The sequence below is a fragment of the Schistocerca serialis genome, chromosome 7, assembly GCF_023864345.2.
Source record: "Schistocerca serialis cubense isolate TAMUIC-IGC-003099 chromosome 7, iqSchSeri2.2, whole genome shotgun sequence".
NCBI lineage: Eukaryota > Metazoa > Arthropoda > Insecta > Orthoptera > Acrididae > Schistocerca > Schistocerca serialis.
Window position 1 is genome coordinate 108,026,745 of NC_064644.1, and position 27,614 is coordinate 108,054,358.

A 27,614-nucleotide genomic window follows, 5' to 3' on the forward strand; every position below is an offset into this window, starting at 1 on the left:
AACAGACGAGGTCGGCCTTTACGCTTTTGTGTTGTACGTGTCGCTTCACGTTTTCACTTCACTATCACATCGGAAACAGTGGACCTAGAGATGTTTAGGAGTGTGGAAATATCGAGTATAGACGTATGACACAAGTGCCACCCAAGCACCTGACCACGTTAAAAGTCCGTAAGTTCCACAGAGCGCCCCATTCTACTCTCTCACGATGTCTAATGGCCGCTCAGGTCGCCGATATGGAGTACCTGGCAGTACGTGGCAGCATAATGCACCTAATATGAAAAACTATGTTTTTGGGGTTGTCCGGATACTCACATAGTGTAAGCATAAGGCGTATTGGTGAGAAAGAGATGGATATTATTCGAATATATTTCTAACTGGACAATTATTCGAACAAATTTATTCGCCAATAAATTATCCATAAATTAAATAACAAATAACTAATTTTTTGTTTGCTTCTTGTACAGAATTAGTGTTTGTTCGCTTGGCTCAGTGCAGTTTCCGTTTTATGAATAACCTGTTTATGGTTTGTCCAGAAATGTGCCTTTGTGACTCAATGGATTATGTTCCAGACTACAAAACTTAGGCTTAGCATTCGATGCCCGGTTGGTCCTAAGATTTTCTCTACTGTTATCGCTTCTTGCACTTATAACAATGATAGTAATGGCAAGTCAAGCGACACCGTATTTCGGAGTACGTGTTGAAATGTAGATCCCCATCTGACTGGCTGTATATGTTGAGAGGTGGGAGGAAGTCAAGGGCACAACACTAAGCCTTGTAACGCTCTGCAGTGCTGTAACCATCCTTGAAGCTGAGCACAGCTTTACGTGATTTACAGGGTGACAAATGAAACATAAAAATGCTTATAGGCGGACGGGCCCAGCAGTTTGGGCTATAATGCACTAGGCAGCCGCAATGTTAAGCACCAATTTATTTAGACAGTTGACGGTCAGTCGTGACCGATCAGCTGAGCCAATCAGCGTGGAACATGTTACGCATTTTTCTCATAACAAACGAACTTATTTTTCCGTCGTTTTACTTGCTTCATGAGCTGCGGATTATACGTTCACTCACATAGATATCGGAGCATACGGAAAATATAGTGACTCATCTATTTTCATGCATTCAGTTTTGAATGAAAATTTCGTTAGTAAACATTTACAAATATAGGAGAAAAACATCGAAGAAAGGAGCACCGTTGTCGTGCGTCATTGTCAGAGACGAGGCATTTAGGGTTGTTGGGTTGTTTTTGGGGGAGGAGACCAGGCAGCGAGGTCATCGGTCTCATCGGATTAGGGAAGGAGGGGGAAGGAAGTCGGCCGTGCCCTTTCAAAGGAACCATCCCGGCATTTGCCTGGAGCGACTTCGGGAAATCACGGAAAACCTAAATCAGGATGGCCGGACGCGGGATTGAGCCGCCGTCCTCCCGAATGCGAGTCCAGGGTGCTAGCCACTGCGCCACCTCGCTCGGTGATGCAATCGGTATATTAGAAAATGTAATGCGTCCGTATGGAGGAAGAGAAACAGTAAAAGAACCTTTAAAAAATCTGTCTCGGACTAGGCGATTTGTAGAATGCACTCTGGCAAATAACTGGAGAACAGAGAATTTTTCATCAACCAATGGACGATAATGATGAATTTTGCAATTGCCGTAATAAATGCATGTTATCTTTTACAAAATAATGTGCCAGAAAGAGATGGCTATAAATTTGAAGAAATATTGTGCGTCCGTCCAGAACTGAAAATTCCCCAGTCCTACAAGCTGTCGAAAGTCATCATGGAATTTGTTTCAGGACGGAAGGAAGGTCTGGCTGCCTCGACAACTGCTCGAACACTGTAGGCAACCTTATAAGTCCTCCACGAGACAACCTGCTCACGACTACAAGAGCGTAACCTGCTGGCTGTCGCAGCTGCCCAGGATACGAGCTACAAAGCATGTAATTTTTTTTTTTTTATTGTCTGCTGCTGACGGCCTGACTAGTGCGTTACAGCCCTATTACACTAGCGACTCAGTCCCCTTTATCTGTGTCTGCACCTGCCAATACGTCTCCCCTTCCCACTGCTAACATGGCCCAAGAACTCTAAGGAAGCCGCCGACGATAAGCATGTAGCCGGCAAAAACTCTGTCTTCAAAACCTTTCTGAGAATGCTAACAGTATCAGACAGGCGCGTCTCCTTAGTATAACTACGCCATTTGTGGTTGCAGTGGTACAAAATGAGTGAACCAAGCAGAAACTCAGTGGTTTCTAACGACTAACGTCACCAGACTTTTAATCTAAAGTCTCCTAAAACGTTTATGAAATGCTGATGGACGTCCAGCGTCATCAAGAATGGTTAAGGATTAATTATGAGTGAGGTTGCCATTAGAATATGTAGTAGTTTTTTGATCCGACATCTATCTATGCAATACGTAGAGCTTTGGGATTCAAAAACTTCGTAAGAGACACTGGGTTCGAGTATACAATATAAAACACCTGTCTGACCCAGAAAATGTGAATATAGGCGGCCCACAGGGAAGTGTATTAGGCCCAGTATTGTTTCTTATATACATTAACGACTTCCCACAAAGTATCAGACATGGCGAAAAAATACTTTTTGCTGATGACAGCAACATAGTAATAACAGGTGAAAATCCAACACAACTGTCAGAAAGAGCAAACGAGGCTCTCAGTGATGTCCACAACTGGTCATTAAAAAATAAAGTAACCCTAAATGTAAAGAAAACTAACTATATTAACTTCCAATTGAACAAAAAACACAATGCCACTAGAATAAAAGTTAATTATAATGAATTAGAATGTGTAACAAGTACCAAATTCTTAGGGATGAATGTAGAAAGCCAACTGAAATGGACAAACAATGTCCACATTTTGGCAAAGAAATTATCCACAGCATGCTATGCTCTTAGAGTCCTTGCACCGGTATGCAATAATACCTGTCTTAAAATAACATATTACGGATATCTACACTCAGTCCTCAGCTATGGGATCATGTTTTGGGGAACAAGTGTCAGTAACATACAAACTGTGTTCAAAGTACAAAAAAGAGCCATAAGGGTAATAACAAATAGCAACAACAGGGCCCACTGTCTAGAATTATTTAGAAAGCTAGGAATTCTAACTGTTTCTTGTGAGTATATCTTTCAGAACATAATGTTCATTAAGAAAAATCTCAACATGTACAACACAAACAACCTAATACATGACCATGAAACAAGAGCTTGTCACCACCTCCATCTAGATAGAAAGAACAAGGCAAAGATGCAAAAAAGTATATTTTACAATGGGATAAAACTGTACAAGAAATTAAAGAAATAAATGAGCCCCTCACTTTCAGACAAAAGCTTAAAACCTTTTTAGTAAGTAAAAGTTGTTATACTGTAAAAGAATATTTAACATAGATGTAGATTATTAGCAACATATGACATTATCACCAAAATATTATGTAATTATAAATATGTGTATGACTAGTTATAAAAACTACACAAAATATGAGAAACCTGTTTAATTGTAAATGTAAATGTGTGCTCATGTGTTGTAATCTGACGACATCCATACAATATTTATCGTTCCACGGATGAATAAATAAATAAATAAATAAATAAAATAAATAAACTTCATTGTGCACAACTTGTGCATATTAAGATACATTATTTAACACAGAGGTTTATGAATTCACACCGTTTCTACATGTGAATATACACTACTGGACATTAAAATTGCTACACCACGAAGATGACGTGCAACAGACGCGAAATTTAACCGACAGGAAGAAGATGCTGTGATATGCAAATGATTAGCTTCTCAGAGCATTCACTCAAGGTTGGCGCCGGTGGCGACACCTACAACGTGCCGACATGAGGAAAGTTTCCAACCGATTTCTCATACACAAACAGCAGTTGACCGACGTTGCCTGGTGAAACGTTGTGATGCCTCGTGTAAGGAGGAGAATTGCGTACCATCACGTTTCCGACTTTGATAAAGGTCGGATTGTAGCCTATCGCGATTACGGTTTATCGTATCGCGACATTGCTGCTCGCGTTGGTCGAGATCCAATGACTGTTAGCAGAATATGGAATCGGTGGGTTCAGGAGGGTAATACGGAACGCCGTGCTGGATCCCAACGGCCTCGTACCACTAGCAGTCGAGATGACATGCATCTTATCCTCATGGCTGTAACGGATCGTGCAGCCACGTCTCGATCCCTGAGTCAACAGATGCAGACGTTTGCAAGACAACAATCATATGCACGAACAGTTCGACGACGTTTGCAGCAGCATGGACTATCAGCTCGGAGACCATGGCTGCGGTTACCCTTGACGCTGCATCACAGACAGGAGTGCCTTCGATGGAGTACTCAACGACGAACGTGGGTGCACGAATGGCAAAACGTCATTTTTTTCCGGATGAATACAGGTCCAGTTTATAGCATCGTGATGGTCGCATCCGTATTTGGCGATATCGCGGTGAACGCACATTGCAAGCGTGTATTCGTCATCGCCAAAATGGCGTATCACCCGGCGTGATGGTAAGGGGTGCCATTGGTTACACGTCTCGGTCACCTCTTGTTCGCATTGACGGCACTTTGAACAGTGAACGTTACGTTTCAGATGTGTTACGACCCGTGGCTCTACCCTTCATTCGATCCCTGCGAAACCCTACATTTCAGCAGGATAATGCACGACCGCATGTTGCAGGTCCTGTACGGGCCTTTCTGGATACAGAAAATGTTCGACCGCTGCCCTGGCCAGCACAGTCTCCAGATCTCTCACCAACTGAAAACGTCTGGTCAATGGTGGCCGAGCAACTGGCTCGTCACAATACGCCAGTCACTACTCTTGATGAACTGTGGTATCGTGCTGAAGCTGCATGGGCAGCTGTGCCTGTACACGCCATCCGAGCTCTGTTTGACTCAATGCCCAGGCGTATCAAGGCCGTTATTACGGCCTGAGATGGTTGTTCTGGGTACTGATTTGTCAGGATCTATGCACCCAAATCGCGTGAAAATGTAATCACATGTCAGTTCTAGTATAATAAATTTGTCCAATGAATACCCGTTTATCATCTGCATTTCTTCTTGGTGTAGCAATTTTAATGGCCAGCAGTGTAAAAGAGTTCGTTATATTGCACGCACACTTGCAACTTGTGTATAGTGTAAGTGGCAAGAGACTATGGGAACAGGATACGAATAGCAGTATATGGAATAAACCGTCCTCATTAATATCAGCACATACATATATTTCGACAATTATCATACACGTGCATACAGTACAAGGTATAAGAACAGACTGAATTAACATGGCGGTTCAGATGAGCGACCTGAGTCCCAAAGATTAATGTTGTCTAAGGTCGATATTACCTATCGACGCCACGCAGGTTGGTCGTACAAGCTCGTAGACGCACGACCGGGTCCTCCACCACGACCGGGGCGGGATGCGGAGGCGGAGCTACGGGAGGCAGGTCCACCTCGAAGTCGTTGAGAGCCAGCGAGGACGGACGATGCGGCGACCAGCCCGAGAGCAGGAGGGTTGAACAGTGGATGGTGGGGTGTAGGTGTGGCAAGCCCGGATGACAATCGAGCTGTCCGGCAAGATGAAGGCGCGAATTGTCGTTGGGTCGCACTCACGAGGGAGGGTGTGGTTATGCACAACACAGACGTTGAACTGGTCATTGGGTGGCGGGGCCGCCGTGTCTGTGAGTAGAATGAGAACTCGGTCCTCCAGAGTGACGATTGAAATGCCGTCCACGCAGTGTGGGGGTACGTTGCAGAGCAGGTTGACAATGGGAGAGGGTGTCTCCATAGTCGATGAGGTAGTAGCAAAACCCGCGCACAGGGTGGAGGGTGACGTGTCTGAGAAATCCGCGAAAGGCGACGGGGAGGCGTCGGGTGAACAAAACGGCGTGGTGGGCCGAGGAGAAACATTGGCGGACTCCATGGCGGGAGGGAGACTGGTGGGAGAGTCGTAAGGAGAATCAGACTGAGCCAGCAGAAGGATTTCGGGGTCCACAAATGCTGGTTTGCATCGGTTTAACGAAACAGTTTGCGGACTGTCTTTGACGATGATGTCGAAAGTTGTATCGCCCTGCCGGAGGACATTAAAGGAGCCGAGATACGGTGGCTGCAGAGGTTGTCGAATCAAATCATATCTCAGCATTACATGAGAGCAAGTGTTGAGAGTAGTTGGCACGTAAGTGTCTGGCGGGAAGTGACTGACAGGTGAGTGCAGGCGTGCATGTTTGAAGTGGGTGCTCATGCGACTTATGAAATCTGGGGAGGGGGGAAATCTTCAGGGACTTGGTAGGATGGGGTTCTCCTGGAAAAAGAATTCTGAGATAGTTTCCTGTAAGTCGGGCTTGAAAGTTGGATGAAGGCCGAGCAGTACTCATGGAAGTGCTTCAGACCAGAGGCAGTCGTGGTACCTGAGCGCCATTTTTAGAGTGCGGTGCCACCGTCCCACTAACCCATTGCTTTGTGGGTGGTAGGTTGTGGTGTGAATTTTCTTTATGCTACAGACATAAAATGGTGAACAGGGAAGACTCAAACTGCCGACCCTGGTTGGTGGTGTTGGTGGTCGGATAACCAAACCTAGCAATCCATGAGGAGATAAAACCCTTGGCCACGGTCCCGGCAGTGATGTTAGGTAAGGGGACTGCCTCTACCCAGCGGCGGCTGACGCGCGGCTGGCGACCGTAGCGGTAGAAAGTGGGGCGGTCAGGCACCTGGCGGGCTCTTTGCCACAACCAGCTGTCACCGGGGCAAGTTCCGCCAGCTGCAGATGAAGTGGGAGCTGCTCAGTAACAAGGAACCGTCTCTGTCCCCGCAATCTGGGGACAGCAGCAAAACCACCTCACCTTCAGAGAGCAGCCCGTCGTGTGTGTCTTCTAACCACAGCAGCTACAGTGGTGGGCCGGCCACCTCTCCAGGGGGGCGCGACGGTGTGGGCAGTCGCATCCCGAGGCCTGTCGCCTCACCCACCCACCAGCAGCTGTCGGGCATCCTCATGCTGTCGCCAGCTGCTGCCAGGGTGCCCAGCGGCATAGTGACGAGGCGCTCTTCATCAGTAACACTAGCATCTTCGAGGCGGGTCTCTGTGCCGCCTTATACACCAGTTTCCGCAAAGGCGTCTCCGCCGGCGCTGTTGGAAGCCACCGAGAATGGAACTGTCGCGGGGATCCATAAGCGTGGGATCCTGCAGCCCAGCAGGGTGGACTGCATCTCTTCCAGCACGCCTGCTCCCCGGCCGAGCAGTCTGCCGTATGGGCAGACGGGGGCAGCGTGGGGTGGGGCGCCCATCAGCAGCACAGGTGGCCAGTGTCTGTGTCTGCCAGGAGGACGGCAGGCACGGGGGCGTCGGGTGCCACCACCTCTCCACATAGACCTCACTCCTGTGTTTACAAAGGAACCAATTACCACATGCTAACAGTGGACAACAGTTGAGGTGTGTCCAGATGCTGTGCCACCGGCTGCCGTCTGACACGGGCCACCTCACCTTCAACGAGGGCGAGTGTCTACATGTCGTGCTGGACGTCGACGACAGCTGGCTGCTCTGCTGCCACGGAGACCAGAAGGGACTTCTGCCATGCTCGACTGTTGTCTAGCGCTCCGGCGCCCTCCCTCTGCTTCCCACGCTAGGGCACCCCACCTGTCTCTGTACCTGTTTGCTTCTTCGGGCAGTTCGGGTCCTAGGTACATTTCTGTCTCGTGTAGTATTTTGGGGGAGAAATAAGTATTCTGCACCGTTCAAAAATAATTTATATCTCATCATGTGTAATAGAGCTTTTTTGTGGCATGTTGTAAAGACTTTCTTAAATACGTCACAGAAAAAGATCGTTCTTACTTGATGACTTTATAAATTTATTTTGGACTATACTAAGTGACTGGGTGATATATTATAGGAGAGACAACTTTGAAAGTGAATATACTTAACTGTTAGTGATTCATTCAAGTTGCATATCTCATATTCTGCCAATTTTTTGTTATTATGAACTGCAGTATTAGACTGCATTTTTGGTTACTCTTTTGCCGCTTATAGAAGTGCAATAAGAGCTGGAATCAGGTGTAGGGATGTGTCGACTATAGAGGTGTGTTACAGTATCGAATAGGCTCGGCTGATCCAGTATTACTGCAGACAGCAGTAAACAGTAACTTCCTCAGGATATACCTTTCTCGTCCTCGCCTCATTTGATACATGTGATAATTTGATTGGTGGCTCTGAGCACTACGCGACTTAACTTCTGAGGTCATCAGTCGCCTAGAACTTAGAACTAATTAAACCTAATTAACCTAAGGACATCACACACATCCATGCCCGAGGCAGGATTCGAACCTGCGACCGGAGCTGTCGCTCGGCTCCAGACTGTAGCGCCTAGAACCGCACGGCCACTCCGGCCGGCAATTTGATTGATTCTTGCTAGGTATTTTCCTATGTGGTAACCACATTTTTATGTACTGTGTGCACGTGTATGATGATTGTCGAAATATATGTATGTACTGATATTTGAGGGGACAGTTTATTCCGTATACCGCTATTCCCTGAAGATCATACCTCAACAGAAGTAATTACCCAGTTATTATACGTTCATAATAAGTACCTGAATATGCACAGAGCAAATAATGCAGAAACAATTTATGAGATCATTTTATAAAAAATGATTGTAGTGTTTATGATATTTGTTATCCTCAATAAGTATCCTACAGCCATGATCTAGAATTTAAATGCTCATTGCTATTACATAACCAGCTAAATGCTTTAAACAAAAGACTGTTGTTAGACAGCAGTTTCTGTAAACGTTTAAAGTCAAGAACCGAACATCAAGAATGAGGTACAATGATCGAGTAGCTCCTAATAAGCCACACATTTCTGCAGTCAAAGTGAAGTGACGCTTGAGATAGTTTTTGAGCGATTCCACTGGACACTGGCCCAGCGCCTGCTATACGGATGTCTGAGTCACAGCTCTCGTACAAGATACGCAATTTAAGTTGTAATAAACTGTTTTTAACACTTTAAACTGATTTATTACGTTAATTATAGTGCTCTTCAAGCGTACCATTAAAGTTTTTTGTCTTACTCGCGTATTTTCACAGTAATCATGTAAAGTTCGTTTTGTTTACATATCTCGGCCAGGACGAACTTTTGAGCTTTCAGATTAAACTTCATACCGCAATTTTAAGTGCATTTACTGATAGTTTAGCGTGCTAAATACGTTTGTTGCCCCTTTGTATCTGTAGAGTATCGTCATCTCTTAAGTAATTTCCAGTAAAAAATATTTGAACCACTGTTCACAGAGTCGCGAGTAGGCCTAATTTTTCGTACACGTATTTTCATTGTTTTCCGGTAACTTAATTGTCTTTCTGTCACTAAAATCGATTTGTACCATGAGTGTAAAGTGCCTGACGAGCCGTAGAATCGTTAGCTCCGGTTCTGGTGTGGTGGATGTAGTAACGTTTTTCATTGGGGCGATTTTAGTGGCGTGGGAATTGGGAAAATGAGCGAGACTCATCAGTGGTTCTGTAGGCTATGCAGCAGAGATAGAAAGATTGTGGAACAGGAGGGGAAAATTGCTGCCCTTCATTTAGATGAGGCTAGGCGAGAACTGGGCAGGTTAAGGGGGAGAATGGTAAACAAGGATGGTAAGTGGCAACAGGCATAAGGAACAGGCCAAGAAATTCTTCTGACAGCTTTGTTATTAATGTACAAAATAGGTTTGACCTGTTGCCTCAGTCAGAAACTGATGGCCTCTCACAAAAGTAGATGTAGACAGGGCTCCTCAAGCTTTCAGAAGCAAATTGAATAAGAATGTAGGGAAGTCTGCAAAGAGAAAGAAAGTCTTGTTGCTAGGTAGTTCGCATGCTAGGGGTGTGGGCCAACTTCTGCAGGATGAATTAGGGTCAGAATACCAGGTCACAAGTTTTTTCAAGGCTAGTGCTGGACTGGGGAAGGTTACAGAGGATTTAGGTTCACTATGCAGAGGCTTTACTAAGTAAGATACCGTGTTTATTGTGGGTGGGCCAGGCAACAGTATTGACAGAGATCCAGGGCACAGCATAGAGTGTGACCTGGCAAAGATTGCATCAACATCGAGTCATACCAGTGTTGGGTTTGTGTCGGTTCTGGAGTGCCACGACCGACCTCATTTGAGCTCTTCTGTCAGGAGAGTTAATTTGGAGTTGGAACGGCTACTTGGATCTGGTGCAGGGTCACAAATTGGTGTGGTTCCTGTTGATTCACTCTGTAGGTGGGACTATACTAGACATGGCCTACACCTCAACAAGAAAGGGAAGGGTAAACTGGCTGGGCTGATAGCAGGAAATTTAAAGGGGGGAGGAACTACATGTCATGGTGGAAACTCTTTTTTAGTGTAAGATCAGTGTCCAGTGGGAAACTCAGCCAGGCAAGTACTAAAGATGTTAAAAAATTCAAGATACTCACAAAAGTAAAGTGAAAAATAATGTTAGTATATTTCCTCAAAATATTGAAGAATAAAATTGATGAGCTTCTACTTTGTTTAGAAGATACAGAAACTGTGAATGTAATAGATGTACTATGCCTGTCTGAGCATTACATTGTCACTGATATGCAAAAGGTTAGCATCAATGGGTACAAATTAGCTGCACATGTAAGCAGAGGTAATATGATCAGAGGAGGAGTTGCCATATATGTCAAAAACTTCCACAGTGTAAAAAAATAAGAAACTAAAAAATTTTGTGTAGAGCAACATATGGAAGCATGTGCCACTGAACTTAAACTAAATGATGGCACTTTCATAATTGTAACAGTGTATAGGTCCCCCTCAGGGAATTTCCAGCTATTTCTAGAAAACTTGGATGCTTTGTTGTGCTATCTGTCAGACAGGGGGAAGTAAATTATCATTTGTGAGGATTTCAATGTTGATTCCCTGAAAGAGTGTAATAGCAAGAATGACCTTGTAGTATTACTCAGTTCTTACAATTTGAGCTCCGTCATTGATTTTCCTTCTCGGATAACAAAGAACAGCAGTACATTGATAGATAACTTTTTTATGGACCAAGATAAGATTAAGGACATAAATGCTTATCCTGTTGAGAATGGTCTTTCAGATCATGGTGCACAGCTAGTTACAGTACATGACATAGCTCCATGCAGTATATCAAATCAGACTTTCAAAGCAGTGTGTCCAATTAACAATATGAATAGTGCAAACTTCAGGGAAAGCCTACAGCAGCTAGACTGGGATGAAGTGTATAAGGAACCTGATGCAAACTGGAAATATAACTTATTTCACGATACATTTTTAAGGGTATTTGATAATTGTTTTCCCAAGAAAATAGTTAAACATAATTCCAAGAAAACATAAAAAACCTTGGCTAACTAAAGGCATAAGAGTATCTTGCAACCGTAAAAGAGAACTGTATCTAACAGCAAGAGGGAGTACTGACCCTGAAATTGTTCAATATGATAAAAACTATTGTGTGGTACTAAGAAAAGTTATTAAAAAGTCCAGAAGCATGTGTATCATGTCTGAGATCAGTAACTCTGATAATAAAATTAAAGCAATTTGGAATATTATTGAAAGGGAAACAGGGCAACCAAGAGCACAGGAAGACTTTAGTGCCATAAAACTGAATGACAAGTGTACTAACAAACAATCAGAAATTGAAAATATTTTCAATAATCATTTTTTAAATGTTGTGGAGAAAATAGGATCTGGATCTTCACTAGAAGTGGCAAGGCTACTAATAGAAGAGGCCATACCTGTGCAGTTTGAAACAACTGTAATTCCACCAACCTCTCCCTCTGAAATCAGTAAAATAATGAACTCACTGAAAAGTAAAAGCTCTTACGGAACTGATGGCATTTCCAGCAAGGTACTTAAAGCTTGTTCCCCACAGATAAGTAGGATTCTCAGCCATGTATGTAATAGCTCTTTGGAGCAGAGTGTTTTCCCTGACAGACTGAAATATGCCATTGTAAAACCATTGCATAAAAAGGGGGATATGTCGGATGTCAACAACTACCGCCCAATCTCTCTTCTGACAGCTCTATCAAAAATTTTTGAGAAAGTAATGTATTCAAGAGTAGCCTCCCATATTTGAAAAAATAAAGTACTAACAAAATGTCAGTTTGGTTTTCAGAAAGGCTTTTCAACAGAAAATGCTATATACGCTTTCACTGATCAAATATTAAATGCTCTGAATAACCGGACATCACCCATTGGTATTTTTTGTGATCTCTCAAAGGCCTTTGATTGTGTAAATCATGGAATTCTTTTAGATAAGCTAAATCATTATGATTTGAGTGGGGCAGTCCACAGATGGTTTAATTCATACTTAACTGGAAGAATGCTGAAAGTTGAAATAAGTGGTTCATGTAATGTTAAAACAACAGCTGATTCCTCAAACTGGGGGGCTATCAAGTACAGGGTCCCACAGGGTTCGGTCTTAGGTCCTTTACTGTTCTTGATATACATCAATGACTTACCATTCCACATAGATGAAGATGCAAAGTTAGTTCTTTTAGCTGATGATACAAGTATAGTAATAACATCCAAAAACCAAGAACTAAGTGATGTAATTGTAAATGATGTTTTTCACAAAATTATTAAGTGGTTCTCGGCAAACTGACTCTCTTTAAATTTTGATAAAACACAGTATATACAGTTCTGTACAGTAAATGGCACAACTCCAGTAATAAATATAGACTTTGAATATAAGTCTGTAGCTAAGGTAGAATTTTCAAAAATTTTAGGTGTGTCCATTGATGAGAGGTTAAACTGGAAGCAACACGTTGATGGTCTGCTGAAACGTCTGAGTTCAGCTACGTATGCTATTAGGGTTATTGCAAATTTTGGTGATAATAATCTCAGTAAATTAGCTTACTATGCCTACTTTCATTCACTACTTCTGTATGGCATTATATTCTGGGGTAATTCATCATTGAGTAGAAAAGTATTCATTGCTCAAAAACGTGTAATCAGAATAATTGCTGGAGCCCTCCCACGGTCATCCTGCAGACATCTATTTAAGGATCTAGGGATCCTCACAGTATATATATCCACTTATGAAATTTGTTGTTAATAATCCAACCCAGTTCAAAAGTAATAGCAGTGTGCATAGCTATAACACCAGGAGAAAGGATGATCTTCACTATGCAGAGTTAAATCTAACTTTGGCACAGAAAGGGGTAAATTATGCTGCCACAAAAGTCTTTGGTCACTTACCAAACAGCATCAAAAGCCTGACAGACAGCCAACTAACATTTAAAAATAAATTAAAAGAATTTCTAGATGACAACTCCTTTTACTCATTGGCTGAATTTTTAGATATAAATTAAGGGGGAAAAAAACAACTTAAACATTAGTGTCATGCAATATTTTGTGTAATGTATTATCTTGTACAGACATCTTTTATTAAACTGACACGTTCCACATCATTACAAAATATTGTATTCATGATCTATGGAACAAGTATTAATCTAATCTAACGATGTGTAACCAACTGGCAATCACGAATGAGGCTGCTATATGGATACTAATTACGAAGTCGCCCATACTGTCACTGTAAGTACAGAAATCGGTTTTGAATACAAATCGCCACACGAACTTATGGCGATACATTAAAGCATGTTGAATCTTCTTGTCATAGAGCCAGCGCCCAGCATTACCCTATGAAGTTGTCGTGTAACTTCCTGTGCACCATCTCAAGATGAGTCTGATAAGTTTTGCAAACCAGTTTATGGAATAAACAAGTGCTTCAAAACAGTGACTGGTTGCAGTTTTCTGTATTTGGACTGGCACTTCAACCTAGTGGACTTGAGGTGTCAGCTGGGGTTGTTACACTGTTCTTGCCACTATCTCACTTCCCACCATCGGTTATGACACTGTCACGAGAAAGCTGGAGCAGGCGTTTACAGTTGCAGTTCATCCCTCAGGTTTCATAGGAGCTACAGATTGAGCAAGTTTACTGTTGTCCAGTGTTAAGTGACTTGAGCTCTCAATGCAAAACTATTATTAGGTTGACAGTACTGTGATTCATACATATTCTTAATTTTTTGTCATAATTGACTTTAATACATAAATACACTCCTGGAAATTGAAATAAGAACATCGTGAATTCATTGTCCCAGGAAGGGGAAACTTTATTGACACATTCCTGGGGTCAGATACATCACATGATCACACTGACAGAACCACAGGCACATAGACACAGGCAACAGAGCATGCACAATGTCGGCACTAGTACAGTGTATATCCACCTTACGCAGCAATGCAGGCTGCTATTCTCCCATGGAGACGATCGTAGAGATGCTGGATGTAGTCCTGTGGAACGGCTTGCCATGCCATTTCCACCTGGCGCCTCAGTTGGACCAGCGTTCGTGCTGGACGTGTAGACCGCGTGAGACGACGCTTCATCCAGTCCCAAACATGCTCAATGGGGGACAGATCCGGAGATCTTGCTGGCCAGGGTAGTTGACGTACACCTTCTAGAGCACGTTGGGTGGCACGGCATACATGCGGACGTGCATTGTCCTGTTGGAACAGCAAGTTCCCTTGCCGATCTAGGAATGGTAGAACGATGGGTTCGATGACGGTTTGGATGTACCGTGCACTATTCAGTGTCCCCTCGACGATCACCAGTGGTGTACGGCCAGTGTAGGAGATCGCTCCCCACACCATGATGCCGGGTGTTGGCCCTGTGTGCCTCGGTCGTATGCAGTCCTGATTGTGGCGCTCACCTGCACGGCGCCAAACACGCATACGACCATCATTGGCACCAAGGCAGAAGGGACTCTCATCGCTGAAGACGACACGTCTCCATTCGTCCCTCCATTCACGCCTGTCGCGACACCACTGGAGGCGGGCTGCACGATGTTGGAGCGTGAGCGGAAGACGGCCTAACGGTGTGCGGGACCGTAGCCCAGCTTCATGGAGACGGTTGCAAATCGTCCTCGCCGATACCCCAGGAGCAACAGTGTCCCTAATTTGCTGGGAAGTGGCGGTGCGGTCCCCTACGGCACTGCGTAGGATCCTACGGTCTTGGCGTGCATCCGTGCGTCGCTGCGGTCCGGTCCCAGGTCGACGGGCACGTGCACCTTCCGCCGACCACTGGCGACAACATCGATGTACTGTGGAGACCTCACGCCCCACGTGTTGAGCAATTCGGCGGTACGTCCACCCGGCCTCCCCCATGCCCACTATACGCCCTCGCTCAAAGTCAGTCAACTGCACATACGGTTCACGTCCACGCTGTCGCGGCATGCTACCAGTGTTAAAGACTGCGATGGAGCTCCGTATGCCACGGCAAACTGGCTGACACTGACGGCGGCGGTGCACAAATGCTGCGCAGCTAGCGCCATTCGACGGCCAACACCGCGGTTCCTGGTGTGTCCGCTGTGCCGTGCGTGTGATCATTGCTTATACAGCCCTCTCGCAGTGTCCGGAGCAAGTATGGTGGGTCTGACACACCGGTGTCAATGTGTTCTTTTTTCCATTTCCAGGAGTGTAGATATCTTAAAATTTCTTGTTTTCATTTATTTAATATAGACATAGAATCACTGACTACCAAAATTTAGGTTTGGTTATCAAGTACTTCAGTGCTTCTAGAATAGCGACTTATTTTGCAGTAAAAACTGAGGTCTCTTCTGCTACATAATATTTTCTGCGCCTTCATAAGTGAACTGCAAAAGGGCGTGCCACTTAGTCTATCATGTATCACTTCCTCGGTGGCTCTGCTTTCTGTGGCGACTAGAGTAAACCTCTGTACAGCGTTAAAACGGCCGCAACAGCTGCATTAAAATTATCATAATCAGTGTATTTCTTGTCAGATCTACATACAACAGCGTTTTATCACTGAATTTGTCTTATACACATCGGCTAGTCCGGCTTAAAAAGCTAGCATCTAACATAATCCCTTATAAAAAATGCTTGTCATACAAGCGATTTGCAGCAGCGACACTAAACAAGGCTTTTGGAATCATATACCTTATTTCTGAACCACTTTCTTCTCACATACAAACTGATATAGTCCTGGCAAATGTCAGAGTTGGATGGGATACCATATAGGAAAAGAGGAAAGTCAATTTTGGCTCTCAGAAGCGCTCAATAGATGTGCAGTAGGCTTCTCACCACAGTCTACGTAGTGAAAGTTCATTCAAGCACTCTGCAGTTTCTTCTGGGAGCTGTGAAGAATGATCTGCTTTTACGAAATGCAGGTATATATGAAGTTCGTGATGTGTTGAAAGATACGTAGGACAAACGATATCACTATAAAAGAACACTGCATTGAACTTCACTGATACACCCGTTGTGTCCCAGGTACAGACTACCAAATGGAAAGTCGATATTAATTACAATTTAGAAGATTTATTGTGAAAAAAGGTAAAATAAAACTCAGTGTAATCACTCGTGTCCAGGTCCGTAGCCAAAGATCAACTTCTGCAAACACTATCAGTAGGAGGAAATGGAGGATTGTGGCTCACTGGCCCACTTTCTGCCTCACCCTCTGGGTTCATCAGAAATTGTGCCAGTTATCCACAATCCCCTGTTTCCTCCTACTATACTCCAAGAGTTCAAGTCTAACTCACCCCATTTTCACTTAGAAGAATATATTTTTTTTACAAAGGTGCATGTAAGAAAATTGAATTTCAATGTTTTTTAATAAACAGTGCACGTAGAAAATGATTGGTGCATGTAAGAAAATAAATAAAATGAATTGGTGAACGTAAGAAAATAAAGTTGATTCTTGACTACAGATGTGGATTGTTTTACCTTGTTTTCACAATAAATCTTCTGAACTGTAATTAATACCTACTTTCCATTTGGTAGTTTGTACCTGGGACACAGGTGTATCAGTAGAGCTCAATGCAGTGTTCTTTTATAGCGATATCGTTTGTCCTATGTCCCTTCCAACACATCACAAACTTCATATATACCTGCGAGCATTCTTCACAGCTCCCAGAACAAACTGCAGAGTGCTTGAATGACCTTTCACCGTGTAGACTGTGGTGAAAAGCCTACTGCACATCTATTGAGCACTTCCGAGAGCCAAAATTGACTTTTCTCTAGCTGAGCTTCAGGCCTCTGCCTTCTGTACATCAACTCAGCACCGAGTTCCATCTCTGAATTAACAGAGCTGCTCCATTATTCGAATTGAAACACACCATCCCACCTATAGATAGGTCTCAAACCCACCTCAATGGCGATAAATCATAACAGAAACGAGAACAGAAACTGTTCTGTCAAACAGCTGGTACTACCATGGAGGTAAAAATAAGAGGAGTTGTCATGACGTCACAAACTTGAAGCCAACCCAAGAGAAGGTCCGCCATGTTACCTACCCCAAAACATTCGCATTTGGTGGTTTGATTCCGTGTGGTCGTGAAGTGTTTTGATAAAAAAATGCCGGCTTGCGTCTCTTACGGGTGTACTAATCGTTCTGATTGTAGTCTAAAGTTTAAACAAATCACATTTCATTCGTAAGTGGACTTATTTAAGCGCTATTTTCTTATATATACTTGAAATTCTGATACGCTGTAAAGTGTATGGTTTTATTTCTGTGATTTGACTTTAGTTTTCCTATCAATCCAACGCGAAGAGCTCTTTGGGTGAACGCTTTGAGAAGGAAAGATTGGAAACCAACCAAGTACAGTAAAATATGTTCCCAGCATTTCCGGGAGGAAGATATTGATCGAACATCAGTTTCGTCAGTCCGCATTAGGGAAGATGCTGTGCCATCAATTTTTTCCGCTTATCCTGCTCACTTGCAAAAGGTTCGTGAAATGTAGCAGATCAATATGGAATTCAGCTGCCATAAAATTATGGTTTAAAACCTCAATATCTGGAACTGCTTGTCTGGAGATTTCAATTGCAATAGTTATGCACGTGTAGTAACTGAAATGTGGAGATTGCAATGGAATTAACTGTATGTAATAAAAGTGTAGAATCTGTTCATATATATGTTAATTTCACTTTGTTATAGTATTACACGTTACAGATATTTGAAGGGGAAGTTCATTTACATTGATTCCAGTTCATTTACTAATATCCTTAAGCTTTGTGTGTGTGTGTGTGTGTGTGTCATATATTATTTCTGCACTGTATGGTAGTTGTTTGTTTTAATTAGAAGTTTTCAGGCAAATTAAATCAATATTTACTGTCCTTTATTGTCATATATTGTTGTTTGACTGTTTTCTGGCAAGATTACAAATCTTATTTCTGCTCTGCTGCTGTAGGTGTTAAACAAAAATTTATATTTAATTGCATTTTAACTGGCAGGCCATTCCTAGCAAAAAAAAAACAAGATTGCCAAATAACTTCAGACTGTGTCAGCTTAGCACTTTGACGCTGCAATCACTTCCTTGACTTCTACTGCACAATCATTTCCACTTTCGCAATTATATTTAACTTTCTTTCTGTAGCAGAAATTTCAAAAACATGCTCTGTCCCTAGCTGATCAATGAACTTTAAGCACCTGTGTTCAGTGTCTTCTCTACCATATATGCATGTCCCTTCATTATTCTTGATACTGCACACAAATCTGTTTGTGCACAAGATAATTATTATGTTCCTTTAATAAGTTTCTATGAGAATGTGACATTTTACATTTAACTTTGGAGTTTCTAGAGTGCTGTGAGGCAAGTTTGGTTTTTTTACATGTGACACATTTCAGTTGCAATGTTTTAGCTAAGTTTTTTGTTTTCATTTTTTTTAGAAAGAGCGGAAGAGACCACCACCAAAAGAAAGGCAGATGGCTACAAAAAGCACTGCAGATTTAGCCACCAAGACTGCAACTGAATCTGTACTTGCTGCTGAGACCACAAAGTGTTCGAGTAGTAGACATGATGAAGCATCAGTTGTGGTAAAAAAAACTCAAGAGGGATGTGAGTTTTTTATCATCAAAAAATGAAGAATACAAGAAAAAAATAAAAGTTCTTCAGCAGTCAAAACGACGTCTAAAAAAGAAAGTGACATCTTTGAACAGTGTTATTAATGAACTTAGGAAAAATAATTTTATTGATGAAAGTGGCCTTACTGTCCTGGAAAGTATTCCTGGAATGCAGAAGGAGTTGTTGCAACGGCAAACTGCAAAAGCAAACTGTCAGAGTGTGCCTAGAACATACAGACCCGAACTACGATCATTTGCCTTAACCTTACACTTTTACTCTCCAAGAGCATATAAGTATGTCAGAAATACTTCTAATACATGTCTACCACATCCTAGAACATTATCAAGGTGGTACCAGTGTGTGGGTGGGGCACCTGGATTTACTTCCGAAGCTTTTGCCATAATTAGGTCTAAAGCATCAGGATCAGGTAACAGTATTCTCTGCAGCCTATTGGTTGATGAGATTGCAATTAGGCAACACATTGAGTTTGATGGTAGTCAGTATTATGGCTATGTTGATATGGGGTCCTCTATAGCCATGGATAGCTTACCTGTAGCTAAAGAGGCATTTGTACTGATGTTGTGCGCTATTAATGCCTCTTGGAAGCTACCAGTGGGATACTTTTTGACTTGTGGGATAACAGGGGAGCAGAAAGCTCAAATAATTCAACAATGCGTTAGCCTTGCCAGTGCCAGTGGTGTTCAGGTGGTCTCTTTGTCTTGTGATGGTTGTGCCACAAATTTATCCATGGCCAAATACTTGGGATGCAATCTTGTCCTTGATAATTTAAAGACAACATTTATTGTTGAAGGTACCACTTGTGAAGTGGCATTTTTGCTAGATCCTCCACATATGCTGAAATTAGTGAGAAATTCCTTAGGAGAGAAGAAACATTTCTGGGATGAGAAAGGTGGTGTAATTTCTTGGTACCTTTTTGAACTGCTTCATAAGATACAGGTAAAAGAAGGACTTCATTTAGGCAACAGCATTACAGGCTCTCATATAAATTTTTTACGCAACAAAATGAAAGTCAGATTAGCAGCCCAGCTGCTCAGCAACTCTGTGGCAGATGCAATGCAATATTGTTCTGATATGAAGATCCCTGGCTTTGACGATGCATCTGCAACTATACAATTTATCCGCATATTCAATAACCTTTTCGATGTGCTGAATTCGAGGAGCCTAATCCAGAATCAGTGGAAGAAGCCTCTGACAGTTCATAACTTTAGAGTTGTGGAAGGATTTTTGTTGGATGCAGAGAAATACATCAAAACACTTTCAGTGTCTCCAGTGCCTCATAACATAAAACTTGTGGACTCCAACAGGAAGACGGGATTTGTTGGCTTTATTATTTGTATACACAGTGTTTTACACTTGTATGCGAAGCTAGTTGAGCCTCAATCTTCTGCAGCTTTGCTGAAATTCCTACCAATTTACAAGTGCTCTCAAGACCATTTAGAAATGTTTTTCAGTGCTATTCGTAGTCGTGGTGGGTGGAATAATAACCCAACTGCACGTCAGTTCATGTCTGCCTACAAAAGGCTATTAGTACACAATGAGATTCGCGAGTCTGAGAAAGGCAATTGTATAGCACTTGAAGATATCTCTATTCTGACTTACTGTGGCCAGAGTATTGAAGAACACATAAATCTCACCTCAACTCGCTCACAGTTAGTAGACATGGACAGCTATTTAGTGACTCATGACCATGACTATGTTGAAGCTGGTGTGTTTCTGTCTGAAGTGGCTGCCCATATTGTAGTGTACATTGCAGGGTTTGTCGTTCGCCACTTAGAAAGTACACTTCAGTGTGAACAATGCTTAACTGTGTTGCGAGGTGATGGCAGTCATACCTTATATTCCCTTATACATATGAAGAGTAGAGGTGGTTTAATTTCACCATCAAATGATGTTGTTGACATTTGCCTTTCTGCAGAAAAGACATTCAGAAAATACACTGCTGGAGATTGGGAAGTTCCAAAGAAGCACCTATATACTAAGTGTGTGTCAGAAATACTCACGACATTTCTGTATAGACCAATATTCACTGACTTGACAGAACACATGAAGGATCAGCATCCATTAGACAATCATTTACTGCTGCTTATCAAGGCGATTGCCAAAAGGTATCTGCTGACACGGCAGAAACACTCTGCAAAATGTGCAACAGATGCACTGCATGCAAAAAAGTTGAGATCAGCATACACAAAGCTGGTGCTTTTTAAGGGTCAGTGAATTTGAAAGTTCTCTCTCAATGGAGCATTTTTTTTTCTGCATGTTGTTAATACACCATAAATAATGGTAAAATGCTGTTCATCATTAGGTATAATACCCTGTTCCTTAAATCTTTCTTTCGTTTCTATTTAAACTATTTCCCAGGTATGTTTTAAGATTTTCAATACTGTGTGTTATCCAAGATTTGTGTGTCTATGCCCAGATGAGTTGACTTTGACTAATATTTTTGGAAAACACTTTCAAAATTTGTCAGTGAGTCAGATCTTGTAGACTACCAGTTGCATCAATCAAACACTTCTTACTTGGAATTGAAAATGTTAATCAAAGAACTGTGTAACTTTGTCAAGTACAAGTGATTAAAATTGGCAGCATGTTGGCACAGAATGTCACGCAATTGAAATGCGAATTTTGAAACTGGAGAATTCTCTCTTAGAGCAATATTGTGTAAAATATTGCTTTTCTTCTTCATATTGAATTGCATTCATCAAATTTGTCTCATTTCAGTTTAGTCTGTAAAAAGTAAATTCTTAACTGCTATGTATATTTTGCCATGTCAGCATTTGTCCACTCATTATAGAGAAAAATAAATTATTTTTCATACTTGTGTTCACTAATGTGTTGTATTGAAAATGTCAAATATACTAAATGTTATCTGGGTGATGGATGGATGAAAGAATGAATAAATAAAAGTAATTGCATGGGATATTAATATTGTTACTGACTTATTTGCTGTAACTGTGTGTACTCTAAAACCCTCAAAATGGAATTTAAAATTAATTGGAAGGAGGTAAGCAATACACTTGGTTTTCATTGTTTCGTTATTCCGAAGTAACTGAGATGTCCTGGCAAAAAATATACTTGAAATGGGGACTTATGTTTTAAAATGCAATAATTTAATATAAAGATGTAACTATATGTAGTTAATTAAATTTCAGGTAAGATGTGTGGAACCCCTGTTACTGTGGTTAAATTATAAGTACTTAAAGGGTTACATATGTGTTAAAGCAAAGTTCCATATCTAAGTCCAGGCTATTTAGATCAATACATTAATCACTCTGCTGTCGTGTTACCCTGTAAATTGCTGTTATTTGCCACACTGAATGTCACTTGGTAGGTAAAAATTAAAAACAAAGCACACGTGTAAACTACAATGGGCCTGACAATTTTAAATTCAGTTCTTTTCCTTCATAATTTAACGAATCTTTCACATTGTTGACGTGACAGCTGGCTTGTTTATACCATCCCTGTATATGTCTATGGGACACCAAAGGAAATAAGGTAAGTTTCTTGCAAACTTGAACATTTAAAATATGCATTTGACTTGAAAATTCGACGAATACAAATCGGTGCCTCTAAACTATCAATCATTGCTTTTGGCGTTCTGGCTTTATCAATAATCGACACAAACACAATGAAAGTGAATAGAAATGGATTACGAAAGCACGTTTTTCATATCACATACTTCTCTTCTCGGTTATTTGAAGTGTATAAACAAAACGGAATTACAGTACTGAGGCCAGATGCGTCGTATTTTCGTGTCATATTACTGTATCGAATACGCATTTAAGACAAGAAAAACGATGGACGTTGCGTTCCTTATGCTGTGTTGTTCACTTTGAACTGTGTAACATTTACTATATAACACAAATATCGTGTGCACAAGACAGAAATGACGAATAAGAAGCAATTGTAAACACTCGTCTGCTAATGTTTTGGGGGATCCAAGATGGCGGCAGGCCCCGCCCACTGGCTTCAAAACAACGTACAGCGTAAGTCTGTTGTGCCATCTCCCCTTATTCTACCTCCATGGGTACTACCCGTGTGTAATACTCAACGAGTTAAAATTTCATAGAGTGGCTATAGGTCCGCCATGTTTGAAGCAAATTGAAGTTCTGGCCGCCATGTTTTCTTTAGTCAAGGCATTCGTCTGCTGTGTCCCGCCTTCTTGTAACTGCGTTTGACTTACTTGAAATAGCCAATACTAGCTTTATTTTTTCTAAAACAAGCAATAGACAGCAGTGATTTCAGTGTACACTGACAGCAAAAAGGGATGTTTTTGTCGAAATATGGCTAAACTTTTCGATGTAGATAACACTACAAGACAACTCAAATAAGTCTGTCCATCCACTATAACGTTACTTGTTGCCCATAAATTAATGCAATTAGAGCGGGTACCACCAGAATATTACGGTGAAACTTCTAAACATGCTGTGGTTAACTATTAGAAACAGTAACAGGCCAGAAATGCGATATTTTTGTCGCTATTTCAAAGTAAACAGTCAAAGCCTCAAAAACCAGTACACTGTGAACGAGAATTTATTTGAAATATGTGTTACAAGTAGTTAACACAAGCATAGTAATTCAATAACAAAGTCGAAGCGTTCTTGGGTGGGGTAATTTCACAAATTTTCGTAAGTAGCTGTATGCCTTGGCAGAATAAAAGTGTAGGGTAAGGGCAAATTTCCTTATTTGCTGAGAATAATGGCATACTTTAGCACTGCACTGAAGTTCCAATAGCTCCTACAACAAACCAACTACATGTTCACTGTTTAACATATCAGAAACTGAACTACATAGCCTTCTTCTCAAACCAGCAACTAAAGTCTGTAACTGCACTATTCTTCTTTTGTGTCGTACACTAAGTTGCTTCATTTGCTTTATCCGCTTCTTTAGTCGCACATTCTCTGCTTGTACTCTGTTATATTGTGTTTTCAACTTCTTAGGGCTTGGTAGACAGTAATTGTGGTCAGCAGAAACAGATGTGGGTCCGACAGGCACTGAAAGAATGTAGTTACATCACAAGTTTATAACTGAGCTACACCATAAGATTATAATAGAAAGTATGTAATTCAAAGTAATAAGAACACGGAGTAAAATTAAATTATTGACTTACTTTGTGCTAATGATGTCATTGTAATAGCACTATCTTGCAAATTGTCGAAAGATCGCTTTCTGGGTTGTGGTCGTAATACTTTATCTTGCTTTTGTAAATGTGGTGGAAAGTTAAAGATAGTAAAGATAGCAGGTACTGGTTTTGACAAAAGGCGCCTCTGGACATTTGTGTGGTACATATATTTCTCTTCAAAATGAGCTGAACAGAGGTAACTGGCTGTAGTAGGAAACCAGTTTTCTCGCTTCATATTTATAACCCATCTTTTTGTAATTTCCTTATCTTTTAAAGGAAATCTGTAATCAACGATAAATAAATTACTTCCTGCATTTGTCTTAAGCATAATTACAGTTCCAATGCAAATGACTCTTCAATAAACATTAAAAAACGTGTGTCGTATTTCGGTACTAATATACTTACTTATAATATGAAATATTTGTTGTCTTATCGCTGCGATTTGTGCAGTTGAACGCTGAACACACTGCAGGCATGTTGACTTTATATTTTGTAACAAAAAAGTCAACTAGAAAAGTTAAATATTGCAGTAATATCACAACAGCTGACACACTTCCAACACAAACAACAGTAACGCTTTCCTAATGTTTTGACTAAGGAGAACATGGCGGCCGAGGTAGCGTTGGTTGCCGCTAGGAGCGCTGTAACTAGTATCTCAGCCACTCTATGAAATTTTACCTCGTTGGTAATACTCTTGTGACTTCGAAAGGTTATGGCCAGATCCTTCAGTTGATGTACCTGCAGTGAGTTTTGACAATGTAAAGAAACTTCGAATACGTATATACAGTTGGTATCTGACGACAAAGTTGGTATGAGAGCAGACAAATTATCCATTTTTTTTCAAGGATTTATAGTATAATATTAATCGGTATTACTCAGAATTGCTGTTAAACTGTTTCATTAGCTTAACTTCAAAGTTTAAGTAATCAAAATCGATTAAAAATCGTAAATACTTTCGAAAATTTCGAACTATATAAAGATAATTAAAATCGATTTCAATAACTTAGAAACTATAGGAGACTGTTTAATTAACTTGATTTCAAAGTTTAAATAACTAAAATCGGCTAAGAAATAGATATATGTAAAATATCATAATATAATTTTCTGCAGTCAGAAGCATCTATTGACAGTTTCTCTTAATTGCTGCCACAGTCTAACATAACAATCGCAACACTCACTGCTGTAAAAGTTGTTACCGTTTGACAGATGGAGCGACACTAGCGCTCCAAGTGGCGAGTAAGGTGAACTTCAGACGCGTCGTAAGCATAATGTTTGTTTGGCATCCATTTCCTACGTAATTTACGAAATATTTGAGTTATTTTCTTGCCTCCAAGGGTTTGTGTAGTATCAGAATACATATATGGTTCTAAAACTGAGTCTAAAATAAGCGCAAGTATGGACAAAAACCATGAATCGAGTGGCAAGCTACAACACATTCGTGAAGAAACACTTGTGAGGTTAGGTGGAATTGCAGCTTACCAGGTTGATATCAAAAGAATATAAACACACAGATTCACACATAAGAAACACAGACATGTACCTCTATATGCAAAAGCGATCGACAGCTCATTTATCGTTCTGTAGGCCTACTGTGTTTGTCATTGTCGCCTGTTGCCACAAGTACGACCTTCAAATGGTTCAAATGGCTCTGAGCACTATGGGACTCAACTGCTGAGGTCATTAGTCCCCTAGAACTTAGAACTAGTTAAACCTAACTAACCTAAGGACATAACAAACATCCATGCCCGAGGCAGGAGTCGAACCTGCGACCGTAGCGGTCTTGCGGTTCCAGACTGCAGCGCCTTTAACCGCACGGACACTTCAGCCGGCGTACGACCTTCATCTTTATATTATTCTAAGTGGGACGAACAACTGTTGAAAACATTATAGTGAGCTGATTACATTACATTTCACGCAAAACCAAACATATGAATAATTTTCAAACAATATGTCAGTGAACAAGGTGCTAACAAAATAATGTCATCACACGAAGGAACCAAGGAAAATTAAGTGACTAACAGAAGAAGTGAATGAAATACATACCAAACATTACGCTTTTGTAAGACACGAATAACTGCACTTAATCTAACCACTTCATCGTCAAGCAGGTGTGTGTTGACGATTCACACGAGTCTGGCACTGATACATGGGGAGTTAAACTGGCTGTGTCATAGGACTGTTTTACAGCTTTAGATGGAGTGTCGACTCTTTGTGGCAGTTTCCTCTTCATCGTCAGTTGAGGTGGCTTATTTGGGATGTCAAACAGTGTGGGTACTGCATTCAATACGAGTTTATTATTGTCTGTGTTCATGAACTGGTTTTGTTCGAAATGTAGCAAACAAAATCTAATATTATTATACAGGTAAACTGGGTCTTTTTTCATAAGGTCTTCTCGTCCGCTATTAACTAGCCATTTTATGTTCCTAAAACGAAACATTAATACTTAATACACATGTAGTCTCTAAGTGAATCCAGACGATACAGTTTAGTAACATGAAGGTATATACCTCTCAGGACCCTTAGGAAACTTAAAAAAAGACATCTGTGGTGTCTTCTTCATGTCGTTCCTGCAATTAATCGCGCTTCAAACGCTCCCGCTTGTAAAACCCATTGCAGAAAAGAAAGTAAACAACCATTATTCGCTTTCACGATCGCTCCGAACTCCCAGTGTAAGTTACTGTCCGCTTGGGGCGTTGGTGGCGCAGTAGGTAACAAAATCGAGACGAAGTATGGCGACAGTTATGTTAGACTGTGACTGCTGCAAGACAAGTGTAGCTGGGAGTGACAGCGACCGAGATAAGAGGCAGAGTAAACAGGAAGGCGTGGCTAGGCAGCGCGGTAGCCAGTTTTACCACTCTTACATTTCCTCCGGTTGTCAGCCAGGTTAGGGCTGTACTCGAGGCACAACCTATAGCAGCTGCTGCTGTGCTAAGTCACTGACAGAGTCCTAAAAGCAAAAGTTCCAAATAGACAAAATACATGGTACACAAAACAGCTGTCTACTATGAAAAATCAAGTTATGTTGTTGTACAATATTTATAAAAATCTGAAAACCAACCATGCTAAACTAGCCTATGTTAGATCTAGGAATGAGTACAAAAAAGCAATTGTGTAAGCCAAACAAGCACACAATCTCAGAAGTATTGAGAAATCCACCAATAAGTGCAAAGCAGCATGGACTCTAATAAATAGTGTCGCCAAAGATAAAAGAAGTGACAAAATTAGTATCTCTCCCCAGGAATTTAATGATTTTTTTTATTCAATCAGTTGAGGAAGTAGGAAGTGCTATAATTAAACCTGAAATCAGCTCATCACAGTTACTGTCAAAAAATATTGCTAGGTCATCAACAAACACAAGTACCTTCAATTTTTCTGAGGTCTCACCTGGTTTTGTGTTAAGAATAGTGAAGCAGTTAAAATCATCAGACAGTGTAGACATATATGACCTGTCTTGTAACATGCTTAAGAAAGTAATAGACTGTATAGTGTACCCCCTAACATATTGTATAAACAAGTGTATACTGGAGGGTTTTTTCCCTGATGAGATTAAACTGTCTAGGGTAGTTCCAGTACATAAAAAAGGAGATAAAAATTCTGTCTCAAGTTACAGGCCAATAT

The 27,614-nt window shown here is 41.3% G+C and overlaps 1 protein-coding gene and 1 long non-coding RNA gene across 2 annotated transcripts; one reads left to right on the forward strand and one right to left on the reverse strand.

Annotated features, from left to right (window-relative positions):
- The first annotated feature begins 17,309 nt into the window (after positions 1-17,309).
- On the forward strand, positions 17,310-18,757 carry LOC126412494 (uncharacterized). Its single transcript, XR_007575298.1, has 3 exons — positions 17,310-17,446; positions 17,542-17,740; positions 18,682-18,757. It is a non-coding gene; the product is annotated as an uncharacterized LOC126412494 (long non-coding RNA).
- Positions 18,758-23,474: 4,717 nt separating this feature from the next.
- Positions 23,475-24,569, reverse strand: LOC126412780 (THAP domain-containing protein 1-like). Its single transcript, XM_050082550.1, has 3 exons — positions 24,402-24,569; positions 23,985-24,277; positions 23,475-23,868 (listed from the first exon to the last, which is right to left on the reverse strand). The coding sequence occupies exons 1-3, from the start codon at positions 24,470-24,472 to the stop codon at positions 23,612-23,614; spliced, it is 621 nt and encodes a 206-aa protein (XP_049938507.1). The 5' UTR covers positions 24,473-24,569; the 3' UTR covers positions 23,475-23,611.
- Positions 24,570-27,614: the final 3,045 nt, after the last annotated feature.